Raw genomic sequence first — 17,963 nt, 5'->3', positions numbered from 1 at the left:
AGCGGTTTTGTGCCTCAATGCATGCATTTTCATCTTAATCTGTCAAAAGGCCAGCACGGGGCGAAACGTTTCTTAAATGCAAACCCTGTTGACTTGCTTGGGAAGTCAATTTTTGAAAAAAAATAAAAATTTGCACATTATTTATGCGCAAAATTCAATTTTTGGTGTTAATCTGAGCGCAAACAAGAGGACTTTCTAAAGTCTTTGTTAATAAATCTAATGTATCGATTTTATGCATGCAACAGTGAGCATTTTCGGTACAAGGGTGCATAATTCGCTCAGATAATGCAAAACATTTGTATGCTTTAAGCAAAATTAGAACCGTAGAAAAACAAAAAGCGATAAACATTACTCAATTAGCTAGTACTATTGCTTCAAATAATAGTATTGGAATAAGCATGGCTAGGCGAAATGCATAAACTACTGCAAATAAAACAGTTAATGTGTAATTGCAGAGTGCGTCAATGCCAAGACACTGACCTTCAATGTTTTGTTGTGACGTTGGAGCTCTCGGCACAGGGATTCCAGTTTGCTTCGTGCTAGAATAGCTTTGCTGTTTTCACTCTGCAAATGCACCTTTTCTTTCATAATTTGGGCTTGTTTCTTCTGCAGTATCTTCATCTGCTTCTGCACGTTTCTGCTTTCCTCCAGCTGAAGTTTGAAGAAGAAAGTCACAATCACTTCCCAATTAAGCAAAGCAAGTTATATCCTCAGCAGAGTCAAGTAAAGATACATACTACCAGTGAATAGTCGGATATTTTTATTTACTTGGAGAGGAGACAATCATCAAATATAAATTACGTCATTTGAAATCGGTTTTACAAAGATCGTGCAGGTGCACTACTGATTATGGCCAAAGTAGATGATCACGGTACACCGTTTTATTCCTCTCCTGGGAACATAGTGACTTTAATAGCCTACACAATTATGAATATTCCCCAAATTCCATACCTGTACTCTGAATGGAAGTTAAGCAATTTGACTAAATATATTAGATGACTCAGGAGCAGGGGTGAGGCTTAAGGGGTTGCGTGACCCAGACAAGTCCCGTATTCTCTAAGAGGTAGGACTACCTGTCAGGTGGCAACACCCCCAATGTTCACTGGGTAATTGTAGTTTTGGAAAAACAGGCAGCGACTAAGGAAAGTTTGTGGTGTTCCAGGAATAAATGTCCCAGGAAGTAATTAGTATTTTTGACTGATTTTATTTTAAAACATCAGGGTGAGAGCCTGATTTGACAGACAGACGACAACTTTTTCACCCCAATTGAATTAAGATTTGGAAGGATTCATAGTGAAAGTGTAAAATATGTGGATTTATTATTTTCTATAAATAAATCAATGAATGAAACCTGGTGCATTGACAACCCTTTATCAACATATTTGTGGTGTTGTACCTACCTGCCACCAATTTATTCTAAAGGCTCGACAAGAGGTGCACAGTGGGGAAGTGTGGCTAGCTTTGGTAAGGAACATTTTTTTTGAAGTTCCGGAAGGGCAGGTTCAGAAGAGGAACACAAACCAATGGAGGTTGTCTTACAGGTGTGGCGTTGTTCCTGAAGGGTATAAGGAAATATATTTCCACAAAGATCCTCTTAATCAGGATAACAAGATTCTACAGCTTGAATTAGAGGGGTTATATCATTATGCAGATTGCCAGAACGGATGTGCGATTGACACTATCTAACTGCAAATTTTTTCTTATGGAAAACCAATGAGAGGATTTAAGAGATGGTTTAATAACTGCTTAGAAGGATTAGTTGTGGATGGGGCGAGTCTTTATTTTGGAAGTTATAGAGTTCCATAATGCTCATGACAGGCAGACCTGAATACGATGAATATGGATTAGAACAGAATGAATAGAGCAGATGATGGAGATTTTGTGAGACGGGGTGCTGACTGGGTAGAATTTTCTTAAGCACTTGGAGTTCAGCAATAGACCCCGAGCCAACCTTGATGATCTGCGAGGTGCGCAGAAGGATATGATGAAATTAAACTACTACGATTGACAGAAGTTCTGTTCTCACCCAGACACTGGCAGGCATGGAATAGTATAAAGAGCAAGAATATTACAAGGCAGCAGAATTTAGGTTTTACATCCATTAATGCAAATCCACGTGTTTTCACCGAGGATTTGAAAAAGCTAAGGCAGTGGGTGACAGAGAGAAGACTAAAAGCAAAAGAGTGCCAGCATTCCCTTGGAAACAAACCTTTTAACTGCTGGTGTGGTGTCCAACGGTTGTAAAATTGGAGAGGACCAGGAAGAACCACAAATATGTTAAGATGTGAGGATGTAATGGAGGATAAAAGTAATAGAATTTGGAGATAAACTCAAAAAGGATTGTAACCACAATAGGATAGTTTATTTTAGATCTATGAAGTTGACATGCCTACTAAAAGTAATGAGTTTGATAGAGTACACAGGCTGAACAGAGTGTGCATGTTTGATAACCTTCAACATTTTATTCAAGTATGCCATACCCAAAAAATGTAATGTTCATCTATAGTATTCAAATTGTCCACATCTGCATGTTTATACAGATGCATCTCTGCAAGAATTCAACACAGGGTTACTGGATAATAAAGGCTTGAAAGGAACAGGATGTGAAAGCTAGTGAGGGATCAAGGCTTCAACGCAAATCCCGGTGTTGCGCTCCACAAACTGCATCTGTTTAAAATGCTGTAGGTGATTAATAAGGACCTACACTCAAATGTACTCCATTGGCAGACCAACCAAGTTTACTTGAATCAGGATAGGAGATATTTATACAGCAGATTAAGGCAGTACACTCAAATTATAACCAAAGGGTTTTTAAGCCAGCCTGTTTTTCTGCAAGGTTACCCAAAATATTCTGTAAGTGCCAGAGTAACATTTTGTCATCCTCTTGCTTGTAGCAAATTCAACCACAAGCTATTTGCTCTCTGGAGATTTCGCCAGATTTCCATTTTTACTTGCCTTGCCGTTTTAGAAGGTTTGATAAGTGGCATGGCACATTTGTGAAGAAGATTTAAAACACCACCTTGGAATCGCACACAATGAACAGTAAACCATAAACCTATCTCTAAATTGCTAGATTGTTATTCAATGGCCTAACAACCAGTTTGTTATATTTTGAGACGTGACACTGAGTGGCGTAGTATGCTGCTCACGACAGCCCAGCCAGTGGAGCACAGGGCAGAAAAAGCTTCCCAGTAGGCCTGCTACCAGAAGTCAGACATGTGCCATTTGGAGCGGCATGTCATGCTCCTTCACAGTCAATAAAGAGAGCAGAGCCCTTAAATTAAAGAGGTTAAGTATGGTAGGACATTAGAGTATTTGTTAGTGAAGTTGGATGATGCTGAATGCTAGGACTGGTTTATTGGTGGTGGTTCAACACTGAAAATAAGTGACACAAGAGTGTCCTTATTTTGTGTGCATGCCGATGTATTAGGTCTTTCGCTATAGCCAGCGCATGCGCTGGTCTGGCGAGACATTTAATGAGTGGGGGCTTTAGAAATGCGACCACAAGCTTTTGCTTGTGGCCTAAAGCATGCTGTTACGCGTGCGTGCACGCGCAAAGCAGCCATCTGACATTCCTCATGATGAGGCGCCATATGGCTTTCCTCTCGCTTGCTCTCCAGACCAGCGCATGCTCCTCCCCAACCACAGAGCACATCTCGCAGCCGCAGGTCTGTATTCCAACACTGCTTTCTCTTTCACTTTCGCGGCCAATGCTTGTTCAGCTTGATTTGCTGGGGCTTCTTAACCCATGTTTGGATACTTAAGGTGTGTGTGGTATTCGCATCTGACCTGCACCACCGTCGTTCAGGATGCTCGCAACACTAATACTAAGGATTAGTATTGAGGATTGTCGAGCCCCCGAGAGTTACTTTGCATGGGCTAAGAAGCCCCAACATCCAGTGAACTCGGAACCGGGACTTGCAGTGTTACTGTGAGTAGTATGGAATTCAATACAAAGCAGCAAGTGCTCTTCATCAAATTACAGCAGCTTGGGAGAAGGTATGAAGCAAGCGCAGAGAAATGAAAAATGGGAGGCAGAGATTAGACATTAGTCTTGAATTGAAAACACATCACGCAACATTGCATTTATTTTCGTCATAATGAGACTGCCTGTCAAGATCGTAATGAATTATACAAAGACATTTTCAAAATGTACTCTGCGAGTATGCTGTAAGAATGTGTATTTAAACATTTTAAAACAAAGACTGCTGCTTCAAGGTGCAATAACTTATTGTCCACGAGTGTTGGCTGAGGAAACAAAAGGACTGAGCCTTTAAATCAAGCTGAACAAGCATTGGCATAGCCAATAGGTCTCGCCTTTGGGACCTTATAAGTATTTAGTTATGCAGCACAATATCCTTACTGCCACAACATTAATTGTTGCATAGCAAAACACTTATAAGGTCCCAAAGGCAAGACCTATTGGCTATGCCATTGCTGGTTTGTGTTGGAACTGGGCTGAGAGCTCTGTTCAGCTGGGTGGTATTATAACGATGGCAGTGAAGAACTACTACCTGCCACCTGGAAGGCAGTAGAACAAACACCCAAGAACATTACTTTAAGCGCCTTGAGGTGGAAACTACTGAAAGATTTAATGTGCTGAGGGCACCTGGTGGTATAAGTATTCTTTCTATGTAAACATGCTCTATAAACGAAGAGGAGTTGCTGAGGTATGTGTGCCCAGGGAGAGGCATCTATGGGGCACTAGCGCCCAGGTCACCTCTGGGTGCACTGCCCATTTACATTAGGTGCAGTGAATTAAAAACAATGTTTCTTTTCAAATTCGAATATAACTGAGCCACAGAAATGAAGGCTGTAAAAGGTCTGGGACATGTATATTGTATAGAATAGACCATGCTATGAGTTGTGCTTATGCTTACATGACAACCCACCTTATGAAAATGTTAGGCAAGATTGTCCCTAATGAAAGGAAACATTCAAACATAAAACAAATCTATGGTGTAGCCAATGCTAATAAAAATATCAAAGTACATTTAATTCAACACGTGCTGCTAGAAGTGATCTGGTGATTCTCATGTAGAACGAAGGTAAAAACGAAAATATCTGGGGGTCGTTTCTCCACTTCTTAGACCCTTTGGGCACACACTCCATTACTACTTTACCCTATCCGTCCACTTTCTACTTACTCACCATGATTGCCAAATTGCTGGGGAGGGCAAGACTTTGAGAACAGATGCACAATACAGCATGGTGGAGGGCACAATGTTACTTAGCCCAAACGAGATACCTTCTATAGCTCAGTCACTGGCTGTATACAAACTGGGCATACTACATGGCGAATTAAGCGCAGGGCATGGGAGGGGGAAATATACTAACTCAATTATAAACCTGACCACAGCCCCCGATAAGATATTGAACTCTGTTTCAGCCACACCCTAAGGTTTTCAAATGACTACAGTATGCACATCTTCCTCCTTGTGAAGCTGAGTGGAGTTCACACGGTTGCTGCCGCACCAGGAGAGAGGACAACTGAGACCACAACTATTGGCCTGGTGCTGTAGTGTGTTTATCTAGGTACCTATATCGATACTCCTATTTCTGACCCTTGTCCGGTTAATAATTCATTAATATCCATACAACGGCACAGAATCCCGTTTTCAGTTTAAGTCATAGCGCATGCTGTCACATTGAGCAAGCACTATTCCTCCAGCCCCCTAGAAAGCACACCGAGTTCTCAAAACAAACCAAACCTCCAGCAAACCTGGGAAATCCCCCGTAGCTATTGTTTTGATTTCGTTCGAGAACTCCTGTAAAAGAATGCAAGAACGACCAGTTCTTATGACATCCTTACTGACGTATTATGTCCATCCTTACGTCAAACACGGCACCTTTCAGGTATAAATATACCAACGCCGCTCTAAGCAAAGACACGGTGGTGATAAGCTTGGAGCAGCGCTACTTGCCGGAGAGCCCAGCTGATGCAGGAAGCCCACGGACGCTGCCCCTCCCTTTTGACGCGCTGAGAGAGACGCTGTCTTTTCTCCTGCCGAGAAATCCAGCCTCTGGCGTTTCCGGCTTACCTTCGCGGGTAACTGGGATATCGAGTCCTGAGAAAGATACCAGCCTTCCTACCTTCTAAATCCCAGGTACTGAACTGACTAACCCCTTACAGAGAATTCTTGAGTCAGATTCTTGGCAAAACAAACTTAACTTAAACTGCTACTTATTTACTCCCTCCCATGTATTAGGCTCAGGTCAGGTACACCGGGGTAGGCGTAGTTAGAAGCACCAGTTGAGTACGATTAGTCAATGTATATATGTATGTATATCTTTTATCCATTTTAAAGTATCATATGGCTAAGAAACCATATCAATGCTTTTACAGTATTATTTTATAATCCTGCTTTTACTGTATGCACTTTACTTAACCTTAAGTATTGCTACTGTAGCGATTCATTTCTCTTGTATGAGAAAAAGAGACTGATCAATAAATAACACCTTTTATTGAACACGCCCATCTCTTCTTTCTCTACAATCTGGTGGAACTAAGTATGCACGTACTGACTGAGTAAAATGATTGTCTTGTTTTCACACGACTCTAGAGATATACTCTTGATTAGGGAGAGCAAAGTTGTCATGTTCTATGGTTGTCAGAAACTAAATCCCTTCTTGTCTATCCAGGGAGGTTAAACTCCTCCTCGCCTATTCGAGAAAGTTTCTAGTGAACTCTGAGCTAGCTGGCACACAAAACTAAGTCTAATATCGTCAGTAGAAGACCTAGTTAACCTCTGTCCTACGTCTATACTATTGAAGATATTATTCCAATGCGCAGAGCCTATTGGGAATATAGGAACTACACTACAGTGCATGCTATCATACTATAATACTACGCTAAAATGGGTCTATAGTGAGGGATACATGTGATGAGTTGTGGAATAGCAAAGGGTATTTGCCTATGTATTTATGGGCAGGCTTAATGACCCTGCATAACTCGGTGGGAGGCCTAGCCAGGTTTCCATGGACATTTTTAACACAGACGGGACACACTGTAGGTTGTGGTATTGCTGTGTTCTATGTAACATGTTCGGAGATACACGTGTGTTACGGACATGGATTGTATGCATTATGCTCTGCATTTATTTTTATTCTTATAAATGGTACAAAAAAAGAGAAAGCAAGTCAAACCAATCTTCATTTGATAAATCCTCATTAAATCATCTTATTTACAACTCTCAACGTAAATAAAAAAAAAAATTTAAAAAAAAAAAGGCAAAGAACGACTGTTTGTGAAGCCTAAATGCTTCGAGTCAGCACTACCTCTGCCAGTCACAAATTAAAAAAACGGTTTCATACTGTGCACCTAATGCACATTTTCCAGGCTCTTGAGCCAGTGTTGTCAGACAAAGGTTTGGCAGTGCTTCTTAAAGGATTACATTTGTGTGCAATCCACCTTGTTCACAATATTGAAACTTGAGATTAAATGTTTGCTGTAGATTAAGTGTCCTTTAAATTAATTCAACATCTTATTTTTTTCCTATTAGTGGACGAATACACTCCACCTTAGGAAAATACGCTTAATTATGCCATAAACAGCACTGCCAAAACCACGCCTTAATGTTGGACCCTGACACTTAAGGCACCATTATCATTTTAAAGGTTGCGAGTCAGTTGATAACAAAACTTTCCATTAAACTATAATTGTCTGACAATAAAAACAATTTAAAAAAACAAAAAAAAAAAACTATAATTGTCTGCCTCAATGAACATTTAGTAAGGAAGCTGTAACTAACTCCTTAACCACGGCGTTTTTATCGCTGCGGTGCGGGCGTTCTAAAGAGTGGGCGGGGCTGCGTCGGCCAACGGCAGCACTGGGGAGGTAGTGCTCCCGTCGGCCAATGGCCGACAGCAGCACGGAAGGGGTTAAAGCTCAAATGTGGTAAAATGAAGTTAGGTTCTAAAGGAACATAACTAAAGAGCTACGACTGAAGGATGTTCATAGTGCAAAGGGCCCTGTGATATCAATGGGCTTCACTCTCCGAACAGGCCACTACTCACAGAGCTGCAGACAGTTAGCAGATCTGCGTCTGGAAGACAGCAGGAGGCAAGACAGAGGAGCGCTCTGTATAAGGAGCTGCTGCAGTGGCAGAAATAGCAAACGAGGGAGGGATAGATGCGGAATCGTAAGAGATGATGGGATGTAAATGAGAGGAAGGCATTAAAAAGGAAGGACAGGGGGGCAGTTGTGAGATGAAAGAAGATGAACAGATTTTAAGACTAAAAAGATGGACTGAAAAGAGGGGTGAGAAGTATATATGAAGGGGAATAGTAAGAGACGATTGAGAGAAGAGGAGCAGACTAGAAGGAGCAAGAAGGAAACATTTACAAAATGGAGATTGGGGAGCAAGAGTAGAGGAATTCAGGTATTTTCCTCAATAAAGAGAAAGAAAGAGGAGCAGGTCATGATTAAACAGGGCCCAGGTTGGATAGGAGGCCGGGTGGTTAGAAAACAGGAAGATTAATGGAACAAAACGCAACAGTAAGTTAATGGTGAGATAAGAAAAGTACAAAGAAAAGATGAGGCTACTACAGAGAACACTAAAAGGATGAAGTTACTTTATATTGATGAGGTTATTTTATTCATTTATTTATTCAAAGTTTTATATAGCGCGAACAGGATCCTTACAGATATCAGAGCGCTTCACAAAGACAGGGTAGGGGTAGTAGGAGTCAACAGAGATAATGGGAACAGTATAATAGTCAATAACATGGTAATAACAGGGATAATAATAACATACATAAAACCAATCAATATACAATCAGGTAAGGAAGTAATATAGGACAGCACAAGTCATTGATCCCACTACAGAGGTGTTCAGGTACCCCTTGGGTGTGTGTGGATGGCTTATACCAATGTTTTAGTATAGAGCGAAAAATGCATGGGGGCATCGGGAGAGTGGATCAGTAAACCAGCGTGTATCATATCTTGGTCGGTAGTAAGAGAGTAGCGTAGTGGTGCCCCCAACAAGTAGAGTATAGTGCCAAGGGATAGGGAGAGCAGTGATACAAAGCAATGCAGAGTCTCTGAACCAACATCTATAACGATCAGGAAATCTTGGCCAGAAGGATGGTTTTCACCTCTTTCTTGAAGAGTGCAGTGGAGGAGATCAGCCTGGTTTCAGGAGGGAGCGCATTCCAGATCCTGGGTGCCATTCCTGAGAAGGAGCGCTTGTATGTTTTCACTTTCCGGAATCTGCGAGGTTTCAGGAGTAGATTTTTTGTACTCCTATTGGATCACGAACCTCCTGATATAGACAACTTTTGAGCGAGGTAGTTGGGTGTCTTGTGGTGCACGGCCGCGTGTGTCATAACTGCAATTTTTAGCTGTATTCTGGCTTCAAAAGGCAGCCATTTTAGAGACTTTAAGTCTGGGGATATGTGCGAATGCTTTCTTGAGCCAGTAGTGAGTCTCGCGGCAGCGTTCAGGGAGGCTCTTAAGGGTGCTGTTGTGGATAGCGGGAGACCGCTGAGGGCCGCAATTCCGTAGTCTATTCGAGGGATGACTAAAGCTTGTACAGCAGTTTGGAAGTCTTTGGCCGGGAGGAAGGGTTTAATTTTCCTCAGCGTGTTAATTTGGAAATTAGCTGCTTTCGTGGCTTTGCTGACGTGCTGCTGCATGTTGAGCTTGGCGTCGAGTGTGATGCCTAGGGATTTCGCCGAGTCCACGATGGTAGGTTGGACATTGAGTGCTGTTAGGTTGTTGAGTCAGGTTTGGGTGGTGGAGATTTTCGCCGGGGGTGAGAGGAGTAGGAACTCAGTTTTCAGAGCATTTAGTTTGAGGTGATTATCGGCCAGCCAAGACTGGGTGTTAATAAGCGTGGAATTCAGATGTTTGATATCTTCCGGGGATTGTAACTTTAGATAGAGTTGTGTGTCATCGGCGTACATATGGAATTGAACATTGGATGCTTGGAGCAAGGTGGCGAGCGGTTCCATGACGAGGTTGAACAGTGTAGAGGAGAGGGTGGATCCTTGTGGAACACCTAGATCTGCAGGCACAGGTGTAGATAGCACATTGTCGATCTTGAACCTCTGAGACCGGTTGTGAAGGAAGGACGAAAACCAGTTGAGAACAGTACCCGATAGCCCCATTCTAGTACTTAGCAGCTCCAGCAAGTTCTCATGTTTGACCGTGTCAAATGCTGACGAGAGGTCAAGAAGGATGAGGAGGCAGGACTCATTGCGATCCAGAATTTGGAGGGCGTCATCAATTATGTGTGTCATAGCGGTTTCCGTGCTATGTTTCGCTCTGAAGCCTGATTGATGAGGGTTGAGGAGGTCAAATTGATCAATGTGTTTTGTTAGTTGGAGTTGGACACATTTCTCCAGCAGTTTGGCCAGGGTGGGGATATTGGTGATGGGCCGATAGTTGTTTAGGTCGGTCGGATCAGCTGTAGGTTTCTTGAGTATAGGCGTGACTTGCCCCACCTTAAGGGAGTCTGGAATGTGGCCTTGTTGCAAAGAGCTGTTGATGATCTTGGTCCAGAGAGGGAGGAGCAAGGGGATAAAGTCTTTTACAGCATTAGCAGGTAGAGGGTCTGTAAGGTGATTAGAGGGCTTCAAGGTGCAGAGCAGTTTGTGTATTGCTTCTTCCGAATAGATATCGAAGTACAGCCAGGATGCCTTGTTTTTAGGTTGAGTGTCTGCCATTCTGGTGTGGTTGGGGTATCGGCTTACATCCATGATGAGGTCATTTCTTATGTTGTCAGTCTTTAGTTTAAAGAAAGCAGAGAAGGCTTCACAGTGTGGGGTGTCATTTGTTGTGCTGTTTGATTGTGTGGGTTGTGCCTTTGTTTGGGTCTTGATTAGCTCGAACAGCTTTCTTGGCCTGTTCTTCGCTTGGTCCAACTGGCGGCTGAAGAAGTCCGACTTTGTGCGCTTTATTTTCCTAAAGTAGGCATTTCTCTTGTTCTTAAGCTTTTTGAGATGCAGTGCTGAAGGGTCCGATCTCCAGGTGCGTTCTGCCATTCGCATAGTACGCCTTTCGTCATTGAGTCTGTCATCATACCAGGGGTTAGAAATTTTGGTGGAGACTCTCTTTAGTTGCAGAGGGGCGACTTCATTGACTATTGTATTCATAGAGTCAAGGTAGTGGTCAGTTAGTGATTGAACATCTGAGGCACCTGAAGGGGGAAGGAGGAGGTTGCCGATGTGGGGAGGTAGGGTAGAGGGGTTAAGATTCTTCAAATCCCTTTTCCATGTTTTGGATTTGATTGGTTGAGTAGGGTTAGGTTTAACTTTTTCGTTGATAAAGAAGGTGATAATGTGGTGATCTGACCAATCGCAGGGTAGAATCGCCTCCAGTTGAGTAGCGTTCTCTTTGGCAATGATGAGATCGAGTATCGAGCCTTTGTCGTGTGTTGGTTTATCGCATAATTGGGTGAGGTCAAGCGCATTGAGGAAAGTTTTGAGACTATTCACCACGGTGTCTTTCTGATCGTTCCAATGGAGATTGAAGTCACCCAGGTAGACTTGAGTGGTCTGCCGACCGGCATTGGAGGTGATCAGGTCCATGAGTTGTTGGGTGAATATGAGATTGTCACCAGGCGGGTGATAGATGAGATGTAAAGCACAGACTTGTTTGCCCTCGCTGGTGATGTCGAGGCAGAGGAGTTCACAGGAGGAAAGGGAGGGGGAGGTGACTTGAGTAACGGAGAGGTTGCTCCTAAAAATGCATGCAATTCCCCCGCCCGTCTTGCCAGGAGACCTGTCCAGCCTAATGATGTGATAATTGGGGGCGGACTAGTATGTCCATAATCGGGGTAGAGGCTTCAGTGAGCCACGTTTCCGTTAGAATGGCTAGGTCCAGATCCCTAGCTGAGACGAGATCCGCGATGTCGGAGGAGTGTCTCTGGGCCGATCTGCAGTTTAGTAGGATGCATTTGAGTTTGGGAGAGAGAAGGGTGGTCGAGCTTTCTAGTGTGAGGGGAACTTTTCTGAGGTTGTTAGGGACGGAGCCTCTGTTGTTGAGTGTTGGGAGCCTCAGAGGGTTTGTAAGAATTGTGGGTATGGGGATGTGTGTGTTGGAAATGTCTTTTACCGGACCTGGGCCATAAGAGCGTAGGAGAGAGCATAGGTCGCGGTCCGACAAAGGGTTGAGAACACGACGGGGGCGGTGGGAATTATTACGAGCGGGGATAGTAGGCCATTGCTGGTGTCGTCGGGGGCGAGGGTATGTAGGGAAGGTGCGTCGTTTGTAGGGTAGTGGGATGGTGGGAGGTAGACTGGGCTGTGAGGAGAGAAGGTCTTTGATTGCGTGGACGTCTTTTTTGATTTGTAAGATTTCCTCTTTGACTTGTTGGAGGGTGGATAAAGTCAGGTCAGGAGGGTCATTGGGGAAGGTGTTGGTGGAGTGAGCCGTTGGTGAGTGGTTGAGTCGTGAGCTGGAGAGCAGGCAGGGTATCGGGGGGGGGGGGTATACTAGCGTTGTTGAGGGGTTCCGCGGTGCTAATGAGTGGGATGGCATTCAAGGTGTGGACGTGTTTGTGGGCGAGGGGTGTGGGTGACGTAGGTGAGGCAGGCAGTGGGTGGGAAGCATAGGTAGTGACTTCAGTGGGAGACGGTGCCGGTGAGTAGAAGATTGAGTGAAGGCTGAAGACAGTGGGGGAGACAGGAGGGTAGTGAGGGCTGAGAATAGGAGGTGGGAGAGAGGGGGATGCTAAGGTAAGGGAGGAGGTATGTTCTGTATCTTTTGTTGGGAGGGAGATAGAGTTGTGAGTGGGAGTGGGGAGGGGGCAGGGAAGGGAGAGGTGTCTGCCGTGGGGGGGATAGGGGGGGGGGGGGATAAACTCCGAGTGGTGGTGTGTGCAGATGGAGGCGTGTTGTGGGTGGGAGTTGTTGTGTCAGGTGTGAGAGACTCATGGGTGGGAGTGGGGAGGGAGATGGGGAGGGAGAGGTGTCTGTCGTGGGGGGGATGGGAGGGGGGGTGGATAAACTCTGGGCGGTGGCTTGTTCAGATGGTGGTGTGTTGTGGGTGGGGGATGTTCTGTCCGGGGGGAGAGGGATGGAGGGGGTATGGGTGGGGATAAGAAGGGTCATGTTAGAGGGGCGGCTAGTATATGCGGTGGAGATATTTGTGACTGTCCTTGGGGAGTGGGGGGCATTATCAGCAGGTGGGCCATTTACTGGGGTGCTGGGGGTAGAAGTGTAGTAGGTGGTGGCTGCGACGTCAGGGGTGATAGTGCTGGCGGAGTTCTGGGTGGGGGTCCGCAGCTTGGAAAGGTGCTCTTTGAACTTGGGGAACAAGTTGTCTAGTAATTCCAGGTTCTTGTCCGTGGATTGGATTAGGACAATCCCGTTATTGTAGATAGTAATGGTAGACCTGCCAGGGAAGAGGTGGGAAGGCGTGATGGTGAGAATTAGGCCATGAGTTGTTTTCCTGGTGGTGGAGACTGTGAGTAGGGATAGGAACGCTTTTCTTCATTGGGCTCTGCGTGATGTGTGGAAGATGATATCAGTATTCAGGGCTCCATTGCCCGGTGAGAAGTAAGTGTCGGCAAAGGGTGTTTCAGGGTGCGACCTCAAGAAGTTGTGTTTAAAACGTTTAGTGGCATTTTTGGTGAGAGGAGTGGAGGGGTAGTTAATTCTAAAAGTGTGCTTGCCGTTGAGCTCCATTTTAGAGAGGCTGTGGTGTTAGGTGTAGGAAATAGGACGATAATACAAACTGTCAGCCGCTAGTTACAGGGCCAAGGAAGACACTAGTGAGTGATCAAAAGTATAAGAGGTAGAAGTCAGCGTGATCCCCGAACAACCAGTGCGTAGGTGCAGCTTACCAAATGTATCCTATATACGAGGTAGCAGTCAGCTTACACCGTGTACCAACTATGAGAGGTAGGACCGATTAGGTGGAAGCAAAGTTACATATTAGAATGTACGAGGTAACAGCAGTGTAGTCTAGGCGTAGAAAGTGGCTGGGTGCAGCTTACATGACAGAGCGAAGTGAATGAGGTAGTAATAATCAGTGCAATATCGCGACGTAGCTTACATCGAAAAACCAACAAATAAATAAATGCGGTAGCGGACAGTGAATGATGGGGATAAGATGAGATAGGTGCAGCTTGCCGCATATAAAATACAGGCTAAAATAGGGCTAAACTACTAATGAATTACTGAATCCAATATATGTGCATACAAATTGCAGCAATAACAAATATGACACTGGAATATAAGATAGAAATGTGATAGCAATGCATACAATGTAGGAAGCCAGTAATAATAAAATTACTTTCGCCTACTGTTCTACCGGTGATAACTTACATCAGTGGTTCCTAATCTGTGCGCCGTCTAAACTAGCCAGGGAAGCTAAGCACCAATCACTTAAATGTATTTAATGTTAAAGGTTTTTTTGGCCTCAGTTAAACTAATTAGACTTAAACACATGATGTTGATGATTTGCAAGTGACATACCTAAAGCTGGAAAAGTAGTGCTTAATTGATGGCATGTCGAGGGAGAGGACCTCCAAGTAAGCGGAAGAATCCGGATTAATTTTGTAAGACACGTTGATAGTTTAGTTTTGTTCCAAATGCATTTTGCACAAATGAAAGTTATCAGGAAAGTGAAGCGGTCCTGTCTCTCAAACACACTAAGGGCCTGATTACGAGTCTGGAGGTCCGAGAACCTGCAGACTCGCAAGGGCACGGAGGTGGCAGTACAGCCCGTGCTGCACCGGCAGTCTGACCGCTCTATTAGGACTTTGGCGGTCGGGCCGAGATTGCACCACCGCAACTGCCGGTTCCCTGGCGGCCCCACGGCAGTCTGAGGACTGCAATATGCTTGGTGGTGCCCGGAGGAACTGCCAATCGTAACAACACCATAAAAGCATACTAATATAGGAATAAAAAACATTCCTACATTACATCATAATTAAATTATAAAGAATAACAGTTTTTAATTCATCAGGCCAAGGGGTAGCAGGATAAGACAAAATGCTAGTACATATAAAGTACAGGAGATACAAAATGCCGTTAAAAATAAACACAAAAAAATCGGAGACGGATCGAAGTTAACATTTTGAGCTGTTCAGAGACACTACATCCAGAAATGAAGTGTTAATGCATAGGCTCATGAAGCCATCTGATTTTTGAAAAAAAGTAAGCCTTCGCCCTTACCACATTCTCCCTCCATCCACCAAGGGAGATTACGTTTATGATGTATGTTTGTGTGTTTATGTACATATGTCCTCCTTAAGTGTCTCCTTTTACAGGGTACCAGAACCCCATTTATGTTTTGTTGCTTACCCTTATCTAATTAGGAGAAATATTTCTTCTTCAGTTCCTGGACATCCGACTATTATGTTTTCTATGTTCCTGGACATCCGACTAGTATATTTATTATGTCTTTCTTTCACAGGTTTTTCAAACGCCAATTGGGCGCAACGAACATACCTATTTATAAACACTGATAGGTACATTACACATTAATTTTTTATTAATTTTTAGACACTTTCACATTTGCATGTGAGTAAGGTGAGGATAGAGTGCATATCCTCGTCCTGAAGGAGCCTTGTGCTCCGAAACATGTTGACACCCTGATGGTTGATATACCCTAGCACGTATATTATCAACCAGATTCTGCACCTTTTACTAATACCAGCCAAGAACATAATAAATAATTGTTTTCCTACGTGCCAGGTATTTTTTACTCACTTTTTCACCTCACCTCACTCACACTCTTCCCTAATATACACACACCCTCACATAGTTCACTACTTAGTGCTCCTACGTAGCCGTTAGTCGTAGCACGCCGCATCCCGTGGAGGGATGCGAAGGCCCCGATGATGAAGCATGACACCAAGGGGCCTGTTGGTGTGTGAGGGGCATTTAAACAACACTGTGTTCCCCATCACCTTAGGGATCACTGCCACCCTCTGAGTGGATTCCACTTTGTTTATTCGTAATGCCTAGGGAGACTGAATCCACTTTCCTCTCTCTCCCCCCATTTGTTGTATATTAATGCATATAAGGGTACATAAAGTGCATAATGCCACATCTCATCTAGATAAAAGTTACAAACATGAACTAGGGGTAGTCATCCAGATTTTTATATAACAATACATCCGAGTGTGCGTAGTCCTTTCTTTTCCTAATTGAAAGTTGTACATATCTAATAACAGTATTTATGATTTACACATTTTCAAGGCTACAGACAAAATTAAACGCGCATTTATAATTAAAAAGCATGTTTAATAAAAAAAGGGTTTTTTCTATAACTTATTTCCGGATATCCCTATAAAAACTACAAAAAAGAATAAAATGCTACGTAGATTGTGAGGATTTACCATCACAAGTAGTTTGTAACACTACTTTTCCGTTCTGGGGAAATGCTATTAAATAATGTAATGTACCCATCCTTAACCTGGTTAAATAGAATCTGCGTTGGCTATTTCTTACCAGCGTTAACTATAGCTGTGTGCCCCTCATGAGCGGGCGATCACAATAAGGAACCACGCTCTGTTTTGGGGTATCAGCCCTTTCTCTCTCATTTTCCATGGCATTTAGATATCTCAACTTTAAGTCGCTTTTGCCAAATTCCCGCGTAAGTATGTTTTTTTTTGTCAATATCTACTTTACATCATATTAGGAGATTAAAAATGTGCTCCAGCCTTGGTATTTTCCTGCTGAGGTCAAGGGCTAGGCAATCCATTATTAAATTTTTGGAAAATTTGTTTCTTCTTTAGCCCGCAACCCTTGCCAAAAGGTCAAGCCAGCCATATTTATTGTGTAGCTTAAATATGGTACCAACAGTTCTTTATGTACTATATTGTTTGCTGTTGCTCTTGGGACTGGCAACAATCGTTTTAAAAACTTATTTTCGTGGCTTTGTAAGGAGGCGGTGTTACCTCTCACTCAGATCGCAGCCCCATAACAGACCCGAGACACATTTATTCCGGTACAGAGTTAGGATTTCTCGTATGGGTTTGCTTCCCAATTTCGCTGAGAATCTAAAAATGCTCTCCGTGATTCTTAAAAATGTCATATTACAAGATTCAATATGCGTGTTCCATTTACCGTTCTTATTAAAAAGCATCCCCAGATATGAGAACGATGGCCCTCTATTAATAGCGACCCTGCCCACAAGGTGCTGTCTGGTCTTAGGCCATGACAAACGTTTTCTTTAAATTTAGCTGTAAATCTTTATTAGTCATGTACAGGGCAAAGTTTTCTATTAGGCGTTGCAGACCGTTTGCTGTCCTTGATATTAGGACAGCATCGTCTGCGTATAGCAATACTGGCGTGGGGCGTATTCCAACTTTCGGGGTATCTGCAATAATATTTTGTAAAAACTGGTCTACGTTATTAATGTTATAGGGAAAATAAAAGGGGTGCTAATACACATCCCTGTCTAATACCACACAACCCTAAAATCAGGTGTACAATCCCCCATTTTACCAAACTGTACCCTTGAGGTTAGAAAAGTATAAATCTGGGATAAGTATGTAATTATTTCTATAGGGGCCCCTAGCCCTTTCAATGTTTGCCATAGTTTGTGATGGTTGACTAGGTCGAAGGCGCTAGTGAGGTCGACGAAACATAAATGTGGCGGCCCCTCCTTGGCTAATGTGTACTTCCCTATTAATAGGTCTAAGTTTAGACATTGTTCTACCGTCCCAATACCCCTTCTGAAACCACACTGCCCCTCTGTTAAGATTTTGTTATCGCTGGCCCCGTTTTCAAGCCTTTCCAGCATTATTCGGCCCATCAATTTAGAGGTGGAGTCAAGAAGAGATATTGGGCGGTAGCAATCTGCCTTCCATCTATCCTTTTTTTTTTTTTAAATGGGCACGATACTTTCAACCCATGTAGCAGGTAATACGCCCCCCAGGGTAGCATTAAAAACATTTAGTAAAATTGGTATCCAGAAATCCATATTATAATTAAAAACATCAATGGGCATCCCATCCGAGCCCGCAGCTTTGCCATTAGCTCTTTTTTGAAGAGCTGATTTG

The 17,963-nt window shown here is 43.4% G+C and overlaps 1 protein-coding gene across 1 annotated transcript in view; it reads right to left on the bottom strand.

The window, feature by feature from the left end:
• The window catches only part of TXLNG (taxilin gamma), a 256,979-nt gene that overhangs the window by 150,774 nt on the left and 88,242 nt on the right, over window positions 1-17,963 (bottom strand). The window contains exon 4 of the mRNA XM_078658098.1: window positions 481-651. Within this exon, the coding sequence (XP_078514224.1) occupies window positions 481-651 (171 nt within the window). The remainder of the gene's footprint in view (window positions 1-480; window positions 652-17,963) is intronic.

This window comes from Lissotriton helveticus, chromosome 8 (assembly GCF_964261635.1).
Source record: "Lissotriton helveticus chromosome 8, aLisHel1.1, whole genome shotgun sequence".
NCBI lineage: Eukaryota > Metazoa > Chordata > Amphibia > Caudata > Salamandridae > Lissotriton > Lissotriton helveticus.
The sequence above is the reverse complement of the archived record's forward strand: the minus strand, read 5'-3'. Positions and strand labels throughout refer to the sequence as shown.